Raw genomic sequence first — 19001 nt, forward strand, 5'->3', positions numbered from 1 at the left:
GCCTTCTCACAGTGCCCTTAGCAGCCTTCTCTGTGAACACACACATACACCCTTAATGTCCAAATTTCCTCTTCTGATAAGCACATCAATGATACGGTGTGTGTTAGTTGCTCAGTTGTGTCCGACTCTTTGCAACCCCATGGACTGTAGCCCACCAGGCTTCTCTGTCCATGGAATTCTCCAGGCAAGAATACTGGAGTGGATTGCCATTCCCTTCTCTAGAGGAACTTCCCAACCCAGGGATCAAACCCTGATCTCCTGCATGGCAGGCAGATTCTTTACTGTATGAGCTTCAGGGAATGATCCTGGATTAGGACTAATCCTAATGGTCTCATTTAACTTAATCACCTCTTTAAAGTTCTCACCTCCAAACAGGGAGAAATTTTGAACTTCTTGAGGGTCAGCACTTCAATATATAAATTTGGGGGTTGGGGGCACAGAATTCAGTCCATGATAGTGTGTGTGTGTGTCCAATTAACGGCATCTAAAATGACCCACAATGCACAGCTCCTGGTATTCACACCCTAGTGTAACCCCTTCCCTTGAGTATGACATGACCTAATGAATCACTTTTAACCAGCAGAATACAGCAGCGATGAGAGCATGTCCAAAAGTAGGTTATAAAAGACTGTACCTCCTGTCTTAGGTGCTCACTCAGCTCTCTCTTGGCCAAGAGGGAAATTGGCTGCCACGCTGCGAGGCAATTCTGGAAAAGGCCCACATGAGTGAGCCTGGAGGCCCATCTCAGGCCCACCAATAAGCACATGGTGGAGCTTAGGCAGGCCTCACCCAGGCTTAAAGTGACTGCAGCCCTGGTCCAGAGTTCGTCAGTAACCTCATGAGTGACCTTGAGCCAGAAGTACCCAGCTAAGACACACCTGCATTCCTGACAGAGACTGCGATAACAAATCTTGTTTTAAGCTGATAAATTTTGGAATAATTATTACATAGCAACAGATAACTTAATACAATAACTACTCGATCAACCTAGGCAACATAGTTAAATTTGGTAGAAAACTTCCAAGACTATAAAATCTAATTATTTACATTTATCCTTCAAAAGCATATTACACTGAAGCAACACAATAGATACTCTTTAAATTTCTTCAAAATATCTCTGAACCTACTACTATTCAGTTCAGTTCAGTTCAGTCGCTCAGTCGTGTCTGACTCTTTGTGACCCCATGAACTGCAGCACGCCAGGCCTCCCTGTCCATCACCAACTCCCAGAGTTCACCCAAACTCATGTCCATCGAGTTGGTGATGACGTCCAGCCAGGACTGATCTCCTTTAGAATGGACTGGTTGGATCTCCTTGCAGTCCAAGGGACTCTCAAGAGTTTTCTCCAACACCACAGTTGAAAAGCAGCAATTCTTCGGCGCTCAGCTTTCTTCACAGTCCAACTCTCACATCCATACATGACCACTGGAAAAACCATAGCCTTGACTAGACGGACCTTTGTTGGCAAAGTAATGTCTCTGCTTTTTAATATGCTGTCTAGGTTAGTCATAACTTTCCTTATAACTATAAAAAATGAGGAAACATACTGAAAGATAAAAATATACATAAACAGACAAGAAACTCTGGCTAGACTTGCAAACCCCTGTTTCCTCTAGGATGAATTCAGAAGTCCTATGTTCTAGAACTTACATCCCAGAAATAATAAGTTCAGAATGTAGACACCTATTGCAATTACCCTTCAATTAAAAATAAATAAATTTTTGAAAGTAGAAAAAAACAAAATAGCAAGAAAAATGAAAAAAAAAAAAGCCCTCAACATTCAAAAACTAAAATCATGGCATCCAGTCTCATCACTTCATTAAAAAAAGAAAAGAAAAAAAAAAAGACTTCAGACACTGACACAGGTAACCAGAGCAGAATTTTTCTAACTTCCACTTCATAAAAGAAAAGAAAAAATTTTCCAAACCACAGTCAATTAAAATGTGTGAGGCTGAGTTAAGCTTTTAAAAGAGAACAAGCACCAGAGGAAGTACTGAGATCTTCTTGAAGGGTGTGCTTGCAGAACAGAGCTTAAGGATCTGGCCACACTGTTATCATTTAAGCATTTGATATTATTTCCTAAGTTCTGTACTTATCTGTAACAGAGAAGATTCAGTTTCCATTACAGAGAAAAACAAAGAACTAAAACCACTTCACAGCATCTGTAGCCGCATAAAATCAGGACTTAACGATCTCATGTTCAGAATGAAGACCATCTTGGGGATAGTTACTGCAGGGTTTTTAAGTTCAGATATGTAATTATTTTATTAGGGATAGAGAGAAGGAGGAGGGCAAAACTATTCAACATCTTATAAGGCAGATTATTTTCCCCAGCAAGGGTTACAAATCACTCTAATTCATATAATCTCTCCAAATTAAAGTTTTCACTTATTCAAAAATATGTGTGCAGTGCTCTCTATGTTTCGGCCTGGGAGTATATTAACATACCAGACAGAAACAGTCCTTCTACAGCACTCACAGTATATAGCGAGAGATTCAGGCACTGAACAAATAGTCACAAAGGAAAATAAAGGAAACAAATTGAACAAATAGTCATAAAGGAAATAGCCAGGGAACATATAATGGTGTCAAGACACGTTCCCCTGAATAATAGTGACTTTTAAATAGAGACTTGAAAGGTGAGTACCACTTGTTCAGTGTGTTTAGGGGAGAGGGAGTGAAGGCATGCTTTCAGAAGGAACAGCATGTATGAAGGCCTCAAGATGCTAGAGAACATGGTGCATTCCAGGAAATGAAAACAGTGGGAAGAGACAAGCAGAAGACCAAAACAGTGGGCACATGGGCCAAACTTAGCTAAGAACTTTGGACTTTAGCCTAAAAGCAATGATAAACTGTTGAAGAGTTTCAAGGGGGGTGGGGTGGGGGTGTGCCGCAATGATTTTTATCTAACAGGAACACTCTGGTTGTTCCTTGGGCAAATTAATTGGAGTGAGGCAAACGAGGTCATTGGGTACCAGTTGTGCAACCAGAGCAATACTTGATGCAAGAAATGGTAACAGATGGAACCCAAGTGTGGGAGTAGAGATGAAGCATGAGCAGATTCAGTAACTACTAAAAAGGTAACATCTGCATCATCAACAGGACTTCTGAGTCTCTTTTAAAAAAGAGACAGGGAGGTATCAAAAATAACTCTGAGGTTTCTGGCTTGAGCAACTGCTGCAAATGGTACTCCATTCAGTGAGACAGAGAGCCCTGGGAGCAGGGTTCAGATCCCAGGTGCAGTGTTGGACACAATGAGCTTTAGGCTCCCGTGGTATGTATATACAATGGAATATTAGTCAGCCTTAAAAAAGGAAGGAAATTCTGGGATGTGCTGTAACATAGATGAACCTTGAAGACATTATATTGATATCTGAGTATGATATGACCCAATGAATCACTTTTAACTCACAGACTAGAACAGTGATGAGAGTATGTCCAAAATTAGGTTATAGAAGATTGTTTAAGTGAACTAAGTCAGTCACAAATAGACAAATATTGTATGATTCTAATGGTATGCGGTATCTAGAGGATTAAAACTCCTAGAATCTGAAAGATGGTGGTTGCCAGGGGCTGAGAGTTGGGGGAAAGTGGGGAGTTGTTTTTTTAATGAGTACAGAGTTTGTTTTGCAAGATGAAACAGTTCTGGAGACTGATTTCACACAATGTGAATATAATTAATATTACTGAATGTACACCTAAAAGAATTAAGATGGTAAATTTTGTGTTATGTGTATTTTACCACAATTAAACTATTTTAAAATAAAAATAAAATTAAAAACTAAGTGTGACATAATATACTAATTCATCCCTGTATTAGTCATCTAGATTGAGAACAGACTCAAAGGAAATTAATCACCTGTGGCTTTGTTATCTTTTGTTAGATGTTATGAGAACCTTGCAGGAAAATATCACACATCAACAAATGCATTAACAGGTGCAGAAGGCTAGTAACAACTATTGCTCATAAATATGAACCCTGCAGTCTGACGTAAAGCTTGATAAGCTTAAGTGCTTTAAAAAAAAATTGAAAAGGGGAATTCCCTGGCAGGCCAGTAGTTAGGATTCGGGCCTTCCACTGCAGGGGGCATGGGTTTGATCACTGGTCAGGACACAAAGATCCTGCAAGCCTCATGGCAGAGCCAAAATAGAAACTGTCAAGGTGCATTATCAGTCACCTATCTTTCTTCTTTTTCCAATGTTATCCAAGTTCTTAGGTACTCCTCAAGAAGGGAACCTAGAAAGAAAAGTTCTCCTCAAAAATTCATATAACATTTGGTTCTTATTTCTAATTTTCACTATAAATCCCACTAAGGGGCAGGAGAGAGATGCCCATCTTCTGAAATACAACTGGAGTCTTCAAACAAGCATTTCATATACCATCATCCCATCCTTAAGGCTCACGCCCCTCCACCGTGAGAGCCTTACCTTGCGAATAAAGTTGACATGGCATTCGCCATCCTGCACAGGTGGAGGGCAGTTGGGGGGCACCCAGTAGGCAGTGTGACGTTCACTCCTCTGGTTTGCATATACCACTGGTGACTGGAAACGCACCTCAATGATGTTCACTGCTTTGACCGTATGTGTAATATCAAAGCTCTAAATTAAACACAAAGAACGAATATGAAAGCATCCTCGTGTATAAAATTTTAGACACAGGCAGAATGTATGAAAGATGCATAAAATAATTGAAATCTTTAGGTCTAGCCTTTTTGCTGAAGAAAGAACTTCTCCAAGATAGTATAACTTCGTTCAGTTCAGTTGCTCAGTCATGTCTGACTCTTTGTGACCCCATGGACTGCAGCATGCCAGGCCTCCCTGTCCATCACCGACTCCCGGAGGTTACTCAAACTCATGTCTGTCAAGTCGGTGATGCCATCCAACCATCTCATCCTCTGTCGTCCCCTTCTCCTCCTGCCCCCAATCCCTCCCAACATCAGGGTCTTTTCAAATGAGTCAACTTTTCGCATGAGGTGGCCAAAGTACTGGAGTTTCAGCTTCAGCATCAGTCCTTCCAATGAACACCCAGGACTGGTCTCCTTTAGAATGGACTGGTTGGATCTCCTTGCAGTCCAAGGGACTCTCAAGAGTCTTCTCCAACACCACAGTTCAAAAGCAGCAATTCTTCGGCGCTCAGCTTTCTTCACAGTCCAACTCTCACATCCATACATGACCACTGGAAAAACCATAGCCTTGACTAGATGGACCTTTGTTGGCAAAGTAATGTCTCTGCTTTTTAATATACTGTCTATGTTGGTCATAGCTTTTCTGCCAAGGAGCAAGTGTCTTTTAATTTCATGGCTACAATCACCATCTGCAGTGATTTTCGAGCCCAAGAAAATAAAGTCTGACACTGTTTCCACTGTTTCCCCATCTATTTGCTATGAAGTGATGGGACAGGATGCCAAGATCTTAGTTTTCTGAATGGTGAGCTTTAAGCCAACTTTTTCATTCTCCTCTTTCACTTTCATCAAGAGGCTCTTTAGTTCCTCTCCACTTTCTGTCATAAGGGTGGTGTCATCTGCATACCTGAGGTTACTGATATTTCTCCCAGCAATCTTGATTCCACCTTGTGCTGCATCCAGCCTGGCATTTCACATGATGTACTCTGCATATAAGCTAAATCAGCAGGGTGACAATATACAGCCTTGACATACTCCTTTCCCAATTTGGAGCCAGTCTATTCTTCCATGTCTAGTTCTAACTGTTGCTTCTTGACCTGCACACAGATCTTTCAGGAGGCAGGTAAGGTGGTCTGGTATTCTCATCTCTTGAAGAATTTTCCACAGTTTGTTGTGATCCACACAGTCAAAGGCTTTGATGTAGTCAATAAAGCAGAAGTAGATGTTTCTCTGGAACTCTCTTGCTTTTTCTATGATCCAGCTGATGTCGGCAATTTGACTGCTGGTTCCTCTGCCTTTTCTAAATCCAGCTTGTATAACTTAGTTGCCAACTTTTAGTTATAACTGATCACATTCTCCTACCCAAACGTAGATTTCTAGGTTTTCTCCTGCTATTTTTACTGAGAGATGATGGTCCTAGGCCAACAGTGCAAACAGAGACTGTGTTTAGTCCTGGAAAGTCTGCTCTTGCTATTTACATATGGCTTTGAATTGCCAAGTATTTCCTAGATACTTCATAATAACCTGACCCTCTGGTATGCATAGCATGTAGTTTCTAAGTCATAAGTTATTTTTGTTTTGAAAAGTCTACCCTTAACAGGGAAGGGAGATCAGGATACAATCTCTTCAGGTAACACTTCCAGAAAGGAAGGAATACTTCCTTTTAAAAATGGCTTGTCAGCTGTCATTTCCCTTGAAACTCTGGATTCCAAACAACAGAGAAGGGAACAGCATTTTCAAACATTTCCTATGTGCCAAAAACTAAACCAATCGTTTCATACAATTAACTCATTAAATCCTCACAATAATTTTATAGGGCTTGAGTGTCTTCATCATTCAACAAATACGGCAACGAGAGATAAAGTAATTTACCCATTGCATCAAAGGACTTGTTCTCGCTGCTCGTCATAACAATGAACACAAATACAGTGGTTCTTTTTCACCTGATGTCATTATGTACTTACGTATCTTCTGAACATGTTGTCTGTTTTGCCAATGGGAACACTGTTGAGCAGGACTACTGCAACTGTATCGATACCCTCAAAAACCAAATTTACTTTACTCCATGTGCTAAAAAAAGAGATTTTTACAACAAGATGAATAAAACATTAACTTAGATAACTAGTCTTTTTTAATTATGAATGAAAGGAATAAATATTTCAGAGAAAATATACATTCTTGGAAGGCAATTTTCAATAAAGTTTTCAGAAATACTGCTTTAATACATTTTTATGTTGAGTCATCCAGTTTAACTTTCTTGATAATATTTCAATCATTATCAAATCATGACCATGACTTCTAATTTCCATGCATTGACTTTTCCCCTAGAACTTCACAAAGTTCTTATTTGAATCAAGTTCAATATTGATAACAGACACAAAACATTTTCACAAACTATTACATTTACTGATGGTAAGAGAACATATTAACCAACTAGCAAATATCTGTGAGTAAATATTATGTGCCCAGTACTCTGCTAAGCCTTACAGAGAACTAAAACAGTCTCTGAATTTAAGGAATCTGAAATCTGTTTAGCATTCAAGCCTAAAACACAGGAAACAAAGAGAAAGTTTTCAGTCTCTTCTACTTTGAGATATAGTCTTGATGAATGACCGCAAGTGATATCAGAGTTTATGTTATAAGGAAGGACTTCAAGAAGGAAACAAGAGTTTAAAGAACAAAATAAATAAAATGTGGTATATCCATACAATAAACTAGTATTCAGCAATAAAAACAAATGAAGTACTGGTGGACATGATAACACAGAACTTGAACTTGAAAACATCATTATGCTAAGTGAAATTAGCCAGTCATAAAGGAGGTATATGTTGTACAAATCCATTTCTTTGAGATTTCCAGAAGAGAAAATGCATAGAGATAAAAAATAAATTAGCAGTTGCCTAGGGCTGGGAGAGGACTAGGGGGATGGGGATGCAGGAAGTGGTATAGGACTTGCAACAGTAAGCAGCATTTTCACAGACAAGCAGAGAAGGTTCAACTTGATCTGCCAATAAAAAGGAAGACACTCTCATTCTTAAGCAAGAATATCACGGTAAAATAAACATTTGGGGGCTTTCCTGGAGGTTGAGTGGTTAAGAATTCGCCTAACTGGTTCAATCCCTGGTCCAGGAAGATCCCATATGCCTGGGGGCGACTAAGCCCATGTACCACAACTGCTGAAGCCCAGAGCCCATGATCTGCAACAAAAGAAGCCATGGCAATGAGAAGCCTGCACATCGCAACTAGAGAGTAACTCCCACAGCAATAACGAAAGCCTGAGCACAGCAATAGAGACCCAGAGCAGCCAAAAAATAAAATGAATAAGAATTTGGAAGAGATGAATCTAATGTTTCTACATACAGAAGACTAGAGAATACAAAGACAAAGCAAGAAATCTTAGTAGGTAGCACAGGCCTAATGCCAGGTATTAAGGCCTAGGCAAAGGTATAAAGGCCAGGTATAAAGGCCTAGGCAAAGGTGGAAACTTAGAAATGAGGAGGCAGGGAGGGGCTGGATCAAGAGAAATGATAGGCAAAAATTAACAGGACTCAGAAACAGGCCAAATACAGGAAGATGAAGAAAAGATATGATAAGCCAAAAACTCACTGGGCATGGGAGATTGGGAAGATATTATATTAAGAGAAACAATGAGGTGGCTGGAATCTAATGCAAGCTTTAAGTCGGACAGTCAATTGGTTAACTAAATGTTGAGTTCAGGATGAAAGAGGACCCCCTATTGGAGATATTTTAAGTATTAGCTGGAAATAGAGTCTGAAACATTGTAACTCCAAGATACTGAGCACTATTTTCTGGCTTTATTTCTCTTTTAAGAAGCTAGTGATTAATTACGCACTCCCCCCCCCCCAAAAAAAGGTCATATTAAAAGGACAGAGGGTTTTTTTTTAATTTAGCAATAACAGTGGTAGATATTAATATAATTAGGTTGAAGCTTCCAAGGTGGCCCAGTGGTAAAGAAACTGTCTGCCAATGCAGGAGAGCAGGTTCAGTCTATAGGTCAGGAAGATACCCTGGAGTAGGAAATAGCAACTCACTGCAGTATTCTTGCCTGGAAAATTCCATGGACAGAGGAGCCTGGCAGGCTACAGTCCATGGCATTGAAAAGAGTCAGACATGACTGAGCAACTCAGCACATGCACACATAATTGGGTTACATTCTGCTACATAACCCAATTGTACATTCTGCTACATAAGACTTCCCTGGTGGCTCAGACGGTAAAGCGTCTGTCTACAATGTGAGAGACCTGGGTTCGATCCCTGGGTTGGGAAGATTCCCTGGAGAAGGAAATGGCAACCCCACTCCAGTACTCTTGCCTTGAAAATCCCATGGATGGAGGAGCTTGGTGCAGGCTACTATCCATGGGGTCGCAAAGAGTCGGGCACGACTGAGCAACTTCACTTCTGCTACATAGGACATTACTGAAAACTATACCATATCTTTCCTCGTGTCCTCATGATATAATATAAGGCCAATAGCATAGTTTCTGTGGCTGGTTAACACTATATCAAGCAAATGATGTATATCTAAGACTATTTGACAATATTGTAAATATGTACACTTTATGGATTACTGGGAGAGCAGGGAAAAGAAAAGGCAGATAAAAGAACTAAGTCTAGGTGATGCCATTATAACCACTGGAAAAAAATGACAATAAGAGATAATTCTGTGACTGATGATCAGCAGCACAATCCTCATGCACAAATCAAAGCACAAATCATATTTTCACTTTTATAGTTCAGGCTTTAGTATGACAATGTAACCTAAACAAACAAAAGATTACTGCAAACCGAAAAAGAAGAAAAGTTCAAATAATAATAATAAATGAATAAACAGATATAGATATAAATATAGATATACACACATATGTACCTCATATCAGAGTGGAGTTTAAATTTCTTGATATAGGTCCAGTTATCCAAGGCAATCCATCTGTAGTCAAGGTTATTAAATCTGTAGTATGGATCCTGTTGATAAAAAATACAGTAGGTGATTAAATATGCAAAAATAATTAATTAAATAAACATGAAATAAACCAGTAATGATAGTTATTTATTATCTAAAAATCAATTAACTCTTGGCCTGGGATTGCAAGCATTTCATATGCTGGCCCATCCCATCCTCAAGGCTAAAGCTCCATCTATTTAAGAGACCATTACCTTTCAAACAAAGTTGCCATGGCATTAGCATCCTAAAAATACTAAAAATATTTTTAAATGTAAAAGTCTAACAAAATACCTGAAATGAAAGCACGATGAGCTATAACTATTACAGTTTCATTAGGGCTTCCCTGTTGGCTCAGATGGCAAAGAATCTGCCTGCAGTGCCAGAGACCTGAATTCAATCCCTGGGTCAGGAAGATCCCCTGGAGGAGGGCATGGCAACCCACTCCAGTATTCCTACCTGGAGAATCCCACCGACAGAGGAGCCTGGTGGGCTACAGTCCATGGGCTTGCAAAGAGTCGGACATGACTAAGCGACTAGGACACACATAGTTTCATTATCAAAGAAATACGTGGAGATGTGGAGATGAAGATTGGGTTCCCCTGTTAAAACCAAACACAGAACCTGCAAGGTCACAGCAGAGAACGAACGGCAGCTCTCGCAATGGTGTGACGCCATCAGGCACGCACTGCTCTCTGGTTCTCACTTTGCATTTTGCTGCTACTATCTCAGCTGGCTTCCCTGGGGGGATGCTTCCTCTCTGTTGCCCAAAGATCAGCCAAACTCCCAACTCCTCGTATTTACTCTGCATTTACAAAGTTATTTTTCACTCAGCTTTACTGTAAGTGTGTGCATGCCAGGTCGCTTCAGCCATGTCCAAGTCTTTGCAACCCTATGGACTGTACCCCACTAGGCTCCTCTGTCCATGGGATTCTCCAGGCAAGAATACTGGAGTGGGCTGTCATGCCCTCCTCCAGGGGATCTTCCCGACCCAGAGATCGAACCCTTGTCTCTTACCTCTTATGTCTTCTGCATTGGCAGGTGGGTTCTTCACCACTAGCACCATCTGGGGAGCCCTCAGCTTTACTATGCTATGCTTAGTTGGTCAGTCGTATCCGACTTTTTGTGACCCCATGGACTGTAGCCCATCAGGCTCCTCTGTCTATGGGGATTCCCCAGGCAAGAATACTGGTGTGGGTGGCCATGCCCTCCTCCAGGGGATCTTCCCAATCCAGGGGTCAAACCCAGGTCTTCCACACTGCAGGTGGATTCTTTACCATCTGAGCCACCAGGAAAGCCCAAGAACACTGGAGTGGGTCACGTATCCCTTCTCCAGGGGAACTTTCCGACCCAGGAATCACATTGGGGTCTCCTGCATTGCAGATGGATTCTTTACCATCCAAGCCATCAGGGAAGCCCTCAGCTTTACTGCTGCTGCTGCTGCTAAGTCGCTTCAGTCGTGTCCAACTCTGTGCGACCCCATAGACGACAGCCCACCAGGCTCCCCTGTCCCTGGGATTCTCCAGGCAAGAACACTGGAGTGGGTTGCCATTTCTTTCTCCTAAGTGAGCACAAAAAGTATTTCTCTAGAGAACATGCAGAGAGCATAGATACTGTCAAACTTACAGACTTCATGTTTCCTGTATTAGCCTAGACCAGGTCTGCAAACTACAAGCCACAGGCCTAATGCAGCTCACTATCTGTTTTTGGGTGGCCAGTGAACTAAGAATGGACATGTATCAGTAAAGTTTTACAGGAGCACAGACAGGTCCATTCCTTTGTAAATTATATACAGCAGTTTTCATGCTATAATAGCAGAGCTGAGTAGACATGAGCGAGACCAAAGGACCCATGATGCCTAAAACAGTATTAATAATATCTGGCCCTTCATGAGCCTCTGCCTTAGATGACTGGCCTGCTGGCTGTTCACAGATGCTATTCTATCTGAGGGTCCAGCCCCAATTCCTTGTCCATAATACTTACGTCTTTCTTCCCCTTCTCATTCTCTACCCTTTACCTTCCTGATGAGGGCTCCCAGGCAGGAGGCAGAATGGTACAAGAAGCTTTTCAGTTCATCTGTCCGTAAACAACACCACAGCTACACAGGGGGACACCGGGCAGGCTCAGAGGGCTTCTCGCCTCTGACTGGGCCAGGGCCAAGGGTGATTTCCTCAGGAACTCCAAGTTGAGAGGGAAAAGCTGGCTTTATCTACGTTCCGCACAGATAAGGGCTGACCACTGACAACAGCCAGCTGGGCACCTGCCCAGGGCACAAAATGTAAGAGGGACTATAACATCATTGGGTGTGTATCAAGATGGAAAAAAAACGTGTCAACCAGAAACTGCTCCTGACTGGAAGAAACATTTTGATATCACAGGGGCGATCAGCAGTTGACCAGATTTAACAACAACCAATAATCACCAAACTGACTTTTAAGGTCTGGTTAACCTGTGAGCTTTTTATTCTGCTAAATGGGGGGCGTCAGGCCCAGCCCACTTGCTTCCTTTTCTTCTATTCCCCCACGCACGGCACCCAGCACTTTCCACTGAACTAACGTGAAGCAAATAGTTAAGGACACAGGTTTGAAGAGGCACCTAAATATAAGCCTGCCCATGTGTCTCCACCCTGCCCTATTTATAACTCTACACTATGGACTCAATCCAATCTAGTTAAAAATATCGGGAGAAAGAAGGTGTGAAGGCTAATGTAGTTGCAACACTTCAACCTGCTAAAGTTCAACCTGCTAACAACCTCAGGGATGGCTGACGAGGCACAAGACTGCTTCCTATCTCCCAGATCCTTGAAAGAATCAGCATGTTCAGCTCCAGGGGGTAATCATCTAAGATACATTTTTTCTAGAAAAGGAGAATTTAGATAATAAATATTTCCTATTTCTTGAAAGAAGCAAATCTGGAAAGGCTACAGACTCAGTTCAGTTCAGTTGCTCAGTTGTGTCCGACTCCTTGCGACCCCATGAACGGCAGCACGCCAGGCCTCCCTGTCCATCACCATCTCCCGGAGTCCACCCAAACCCATGTCCATTGAGTCGGTGATGCCATCTAGCCATGTCATCCTCTGTCGTCCCCTTCTCCTCCTGCCCTCAATCCTTCCCAGCATCAGGGTCTTTTCAAATAAGTCAGCTCTTCGCATCAGGTGGCCAAAGTATTGGAGTTTCAGCTTCAACATCAGTCCTTCCAATGAACACCCAGGACTGGTCTCCTTTAGGATGGACTGGTTGGATCTCCTTGCACTCCAAGGGACTCTAAGAGTCTTCTCCAACACCACAGTTCAAAAGCATCACTTCTTCAGTGCTCAGCTTTCTTCACAGTTCAATTCTCACATCCATACATGACCACTGGAAAAACCACAGCCTTGACTAGACGGACCTTTGTTGGCAAAGTAATGTCTCTGCTTTTGAATATGCTATCTAGGTTGGTCATAACTTTCCTTCCAAGGAGTAAGTGTCTTTTAATTTCATGGCTTTGCAATCACCATCTGCAGTGATTTTGGAATCCAGAAAAATGAAGTATTCCACTGTTTCCACTGTTTCCCCATCTATTTCCCATGAAGTGATGGGACCAGATGCCATGATCTTCGTTTTCTGAATGTTGAGCTTTAAGCCAACTTTTTCACTCTCCACTTTCACTTTCATCAAGAGGCTCTTTAGTTCTTCTTCACTTTCTGCCATAAGGGTAGTGTCATCTGCATATCTGAGGTTATTGATATTTCTCCCGGCAATCTTGATTCCAGCTTGTGCTTCCTCCAGCCCAGCATTTCTCATGTTGTACTCTGCATATAAGTTAAATAAGCAGGGTGACAATATACAGCCTTAACGTACTCCTTTTCCTATTTGGAACCAGTCTGTTGTTCCATGTCCAGTTCTAACTGTTGCTTCCTGACCTGCATACAAATTTCTCAAGAGGCAGGTCAGGTGTTCTGGTATTCCCATCTCTTTCAGAATTTCCCACAGTTTATTGTGATCCATACAGTGAAAGGCTTTGTCATATAAAGCAGAAATAGATGTTTTTCTGGAACTCTCTTGCTTTTTCAATGATCCAGCGGATGTTGGCAATTTGATCTCTGGTTCCTCTGCCTTTTCTAAAACCAGCCTGAACATCTGGAAGTTCACGGTTCACATATTGCTGAAGCCTGGCTTGGAGAATTTTGAGCATTTTTTTATTAACGTGTGAGATGAGTGCAATTGTGAGGTAGTTTGAGCATTCTTTAGCATTGTCTTTCTTTGGGATTAGAATGAAAATTGACGTTTTCCAGTCCTGTGGCCACTGCTGAGTTTTCCAAAATTGGTGGCATAACTGAGTGCAGCACTTTCACAGCGTCATCTTTCAGGATTTGAAATAGCTCAACTGGAATTCCATCACCTCCACTAGCTTTGTTCATAGTGATGCTTCCTAAGGCCCACTTGACTTCACATTCCAGAATGTCTGGCTCTAGGTCAGTGATCACACCATAGAGATTATCTTGGTCATGAAGATCTTTTTTGTACAGTTCTTCTGTGTATACTTGCCACCTCTTCTTAATACCTCCTGCTTCTGTTAGGTCCCTACCATTTCTGTCCTTTATTGTGCCCATCTTTGCATGAAATGTTCCCTTGGTATCTCTGATTTTCTTGAAGAGATCTCTAGTCTTTCCCATTCTATTGTTTTCCTCTATTTCTTTGCATTGATTGCTGAGGAAGGCTTTCTTATCTCTCCTTGCCATTCTTTGGAACTCTGCATTGAAATGGGTATATCTTTTTTTTTTTCTCATTTGCTTTTCACTTCCCTTCTTTTCACAGCTATTTGTAAGGCCTCCTCAGACAGCCATTTTGCTTTTTTGCATTTCTTTTTCTTGGGGATAGTCTTGATTCCTGTCTCCTGTACAATGTCACAAACCTCCGTCCATAGTTCATCAGGCACTCTGGCTACAGACTATATGATGCCAATTATATGATGTTCTGGCAAGGCAACGCTATGGAGACACTAAAAGCATCAGTGGCTACTAGAGATAAAGGAGGAGAGAAGGATGAATAGGTAGAGAACAGAGGATCTCTAGGGCAGTGAAACTATTCTGAATGATACTATGATGGTGGGCACACATCATTACATATTTGTCAAAATCCATAGAATGAATAGTAACATAAACTATGGACTTCCAGGAATAACATGTGTCACTGTAAGGTTCACTGATGGTACAAATGTAGCACTCTGACAGGAGGTGTTGGTGGTAGGGCAGCTGTTCGTGTGTGGGGGACGTATGGGAACTGTCTGTATTTTCCATTTAATTTTGCAGAGAACCTAAAATTGCTCCCCCCGCCAAAAAAAAATAAATAAAACCTATTAAAAAACTACTCTAAAGGCAAATACCTTACTCTCTCTAAAATAAAAGTTGTGGAGGCTCACATTACATTTATAATAGATACTGCATATGCTAAGCAACCAACTTAATTTGGTTCCAGAGTGGTCTGATCTCTTCTGCTCATATTAAAATTGTGAGTTTTGTTTGAAGCAAACAGCAGCTCAGCATTACCTCTGATGAGTAAGGACCCACGTAAGTAATGAGTTGTTAAAACAAAGCCATGAACCCTAAAGACAGTAAGAGTATCACTTGTTGACCATTTACTTTATATTAGCCTCCAAGATAGTCACTCATTTACTCTAATCCTCATAACAAAGATGTGCAGTAAATACCATTTTATACTGGAAGAAACTAAAGCTCCAAAGGGTGAAGTGTTTTTCCTGAGGTCCCATGACAAAGCAGAAGTACATCCAGGGATGAAATAAACTTGGGCCAACACCAAAGTCTGCATTTTTTCAACTGAACTACAGGCTTCATTTCCATTTACCTGCACTTTTATACCATCTGGTACCAGTCATTGTATCTGGTACCTACTGTTTTTGGTAGTGTATGTGTATTTACAATATATTTTCAATATGTGCTTGTGCTCAGTTGCTCGGTCATGTACAACTCTTTGCAATCAATATATTTTCTTATATTTTTAAGTGTAGATTTGAGTAGGAAAATCTTTATAATGGAGTCCATGCAGTAATTAAAAAATTTTGAAGATCTATATTTATAGTTGTGACCAACCTAGACAACATATTCAAAAGCAGAGACATTACTTTGCCAACAAAGGTCCATCTAGTCAAGGCTATGGTTTTTCCTGTAGTCATGTATGGATGTTAGAGTTGGACTGTGAAGAAGGCTGAGCGCCGAAGAATTGATGCTTTTGAACTGTGGTGTTGGAGAAGACTCTTGAGAGTCCCTTGGACTGCAAGGAGATCCAACCAGTCCATTCTGAAGGAGATCAGCCCTGGGATTTCTTTGGAAGGAATGATGCTCAAGCTGAAACTCCAGTACTTGGGCCACCTCATGCGAAGAGTTGACTCATTGGAAAAAGACTCTGATGCTGGGAGGGATTGGGGGCAGGAGGAGAAGGGCACGACAGAGGATGAGATGGCTGGATGGCATCACTGACTCGATGGACGTGAGTCTGAGTGAACTCTGGGAGTTGGCGATGGACAGGGAGGCCTGGCGTGCTGCAATTCATGGGGTCGCAAAGAGTCGGACACGACTGAGAGACTGAAATGAACTGAACTGAATAGATACAAACAGATGTTCATAATATATTTTAAATGAAGTAGCTTACAAAACCATCTCAGGGATTGACTTCATATTTTATATTTCTCTGCATCATTTTTGTACAATAAGTACTGAACATTTATTATTCTTTTAAAAAGAATTTAAAAGTAGAGAATAAGAAAATTGTATCAATCATCAACTCTGTGCATGATAAAAGTAATGTTTTATTATTGGACAAAAGAGAAACTGTCAAATCCTGGGATATAAAAAAATTGCTTAATTATTTGAAAAACTCAAATGGATCAAAATTTTAAATACAAACATACAAAAGAAGAAACATAAAAATACTAAAAGGAGAAACTACAGGTAAATATTTATTTAATTAGGAGAGAGAAAATTACAAAGCATAATACCAAGACAGAAACAATCATAAAAGAAAAAAGTTTATAAGATTTCAACAAATAAAACTTTAGGAGAGAGAAAATTACAAAGCATAATACCAAGACAGAAACAATCATAAAAGAAAAAAGTTTATAAGATTTCAACAAATAAAACTTTAAAACATCTATATAATCAACTATATCATTAACACATGGAAAATTTTGAAAATATATAAAAAGAGATCTAACAAATCTATATTTTAAAAGACAGTCAATAGAAAAATAGATTAAAAATAGGAATAAGTAATCCCGAATCACAAATAACATAAACATATAAAAATTATTAACCTCACTAGAAAGTAAATTGTCTCTATTTTTGATTTTTTTAATAATATTCAAATCTAGCACTTAAAATAAGCACTCTAATAAAGTCACGACAGGAGTGTAAAACTGGTACAAATTTTATGGAGAACAATTTAGATGTATATAGTAAAAGAAAAAAATGTATATTCTTTTGAATCAGCAATTACACTTCTAAAAATTTGTCTAAGAAAAATAAGAATGTATACTAACTAAAATTTAGCTAAAAAATTTCCCCATCATTGCAGAATAAAATCCAAAGTTTTTCTCAATGGCCTTCCTGCATGATCTACCCTAGAGGCCTACTTTTAACTTATCCACCTGCCCTCGCAGTCATAGGGTTACAGCCACACTTGCCTTTTGGCTATTTCTGGAGCTCACCAAGCATGTTCCTGCCTCAAGGCCTCTCCTCTCCCCACTGCCATCTTTTCTTCCTTTTTTTGCTGGAAATGCATTTTGGCTTAAAACTGATCTCCTCAGAAGATCTTTATCAAAATGGCTATCTTTAACCACTTTTTAAAAAATAGAATCTTTTCCAATCAGCCTTCATTCTCTCTTCTTTTAACCTGCTTTATTTTTTTTTTCAGTGTACCAGCTGTCACTATATTATCTATTAATATCTGCTTATTATTTATCTCCTCCACTAGAATGTCTATTGGGACAAAAACTGTTTTCTTCACCACTTGATTCTGAGAGCCAACTCCTGGGTAGGTTGATAAGAAGTCCAGGGTGCTCCAGGAGGAGAAAGGGGTCCAGAGTCCTGGAGAAGGAGAAAAGGGTCTGGGGCTCTCAAGGAGAAAAAGACAAACTTATTTTCTACATTGCTTTGTTTTAGTCAGTATAACATGCTCAAGGACATGCTTCTCCTTAACAAGGTTTTCTGACTAACCTTGTTATCTCAAGACTTTGTGGGAGTGGGTCTGATAAGACCTTTCTATTGTTAGTTCTAATCTTGTTAATTTAAGATATATATTGTGGGAGTGGGTGGTCTGGGGCTCTCTAGAAGATAGGGGTCTGGCGCTCTCAAGAAGGAGAAAAGGACATTTTTTTTCTTTAAGCCCAGAGCTGATGACTGAACAACAAAACAATTCATCTTACTCAAGGATATGTTTTCCCTTAAACTCTGTACCAATGATTATATGACAACAATGTATCCTGCTTGAGGACTGTTTCTCCTTCTTGAGAACTTTCTGACTAATCCTGTCATCTTAAAAATGTGTATTATGGGAGTGGGTCTGGTAAGATCTTTCTATTGTTAGTTCTAATCTGTTATCTTAAAATGTATATTGTAGGAGTGGGTCTACAACCTTAAGACATTCTTTTGATTTACTGTAATGACCAAGTGAAAAAAGTATATTTTTTTACCTCCCTAAGACTAGCCAGTGGGGCACTCTCAGTCCCCTTCTGATGTTTATGTCAGAGGTTTTCTCTGTCCCTTTTTCATGTTAATAAAACTCTGCTACACAAAAGCTCTTGAGTGATCAAGCCTGGTCCCTGGTTCCGAAGCTAAATCTTCTTCGGAGATCATGAATCCATGGTTCACCATAAGCTATCAATTCCAAGCACCTAGAATAATGCTTGGAGGTACCAAATAAATATTTATGAGATAATTAGATGAATGACTTCAAGAAGATATGTTTCAAGTTCTCATGTAAACACCATATTTAGACCAGCATCTGCTCTAAGCTATAGAATATTTCCTGAGGTCAACACCAAGAATGGATGTTATAATAAAGCAGGTGGAATAACAATATCATATTACTCAACATGATACTTGATGTAGGTTATTATCCATAGTCCTGGAGTTCCCCAATCGCCAAAGGCTCCCCATCTCTTATCATTTAAGACCTACATTTATCTTGTTGTTGTTTAGTCACTAAGTTGTGTCTGACTCCTTTGCCACCCCAAGGATTGCTGCTCACCAGGCTCCTCAGTCCATGGGATCCTCCAGGGAAGAAAACTGCAGTGGGTAGCCACTTCCTTCTCCAGGGGATCTTTCCAACCCAATGTCTCCTGCACTGTGGACGGATTCTTTACCACTGAGCCTTCAGGGAAGCCACATCTACCTTATTGAAACTTAAAGTTTTCCTAAGAATTTA

General features: G+C 40.4%; 1 protein-coding gene across 2 annotated transcripts in view; it reads right to left on the bottom strand.

The window, feature by feature from the left end:
* Nucleotides 1-19001, bottom strand: part of MANBA (mannosidase beta) — a 128637-nt gene that overhangs the window by 107792 nt on the left and 1844 nt on the right. For both annotated transcript variants that reach the window (XM_055587820.1, XM_055587821.1), the window contains exons 2-4: nt 9511-9605; nt 6587-6692; nt 4429-4599 (exon numbers count right to left, since the gene is read on the bottom strand). In XM_055587820.1, the coding sequence (XP_055443795.1) occupies nt 4429-4599; nt 6587-6692; nt 9511-9605 (372 nt within the window). The remainder of the gene's footprint in view (nt 1-4428; nt 4600-6586; nt 6693-9510; nt 9606-19001) is intronic.

The sequence above is a fragment of the Bubalus kerabau genome, chromosome 7, assembly GCF_029407905.1.
Source record: "Bubalus kerabau isolate K-KA32 ecotype Philippines breed swamp buffalo chromosome 7, PCC_UOA_SB_1v2, whole genome shotgun sequence".
Classification (NCBI taxonomy): domain Eukaryota; kingdom Metazoa; phylum Chordata; class Mammalia; order Artiodactyla; family Bovidae; genus Bubalus; species Bubalus kerabau.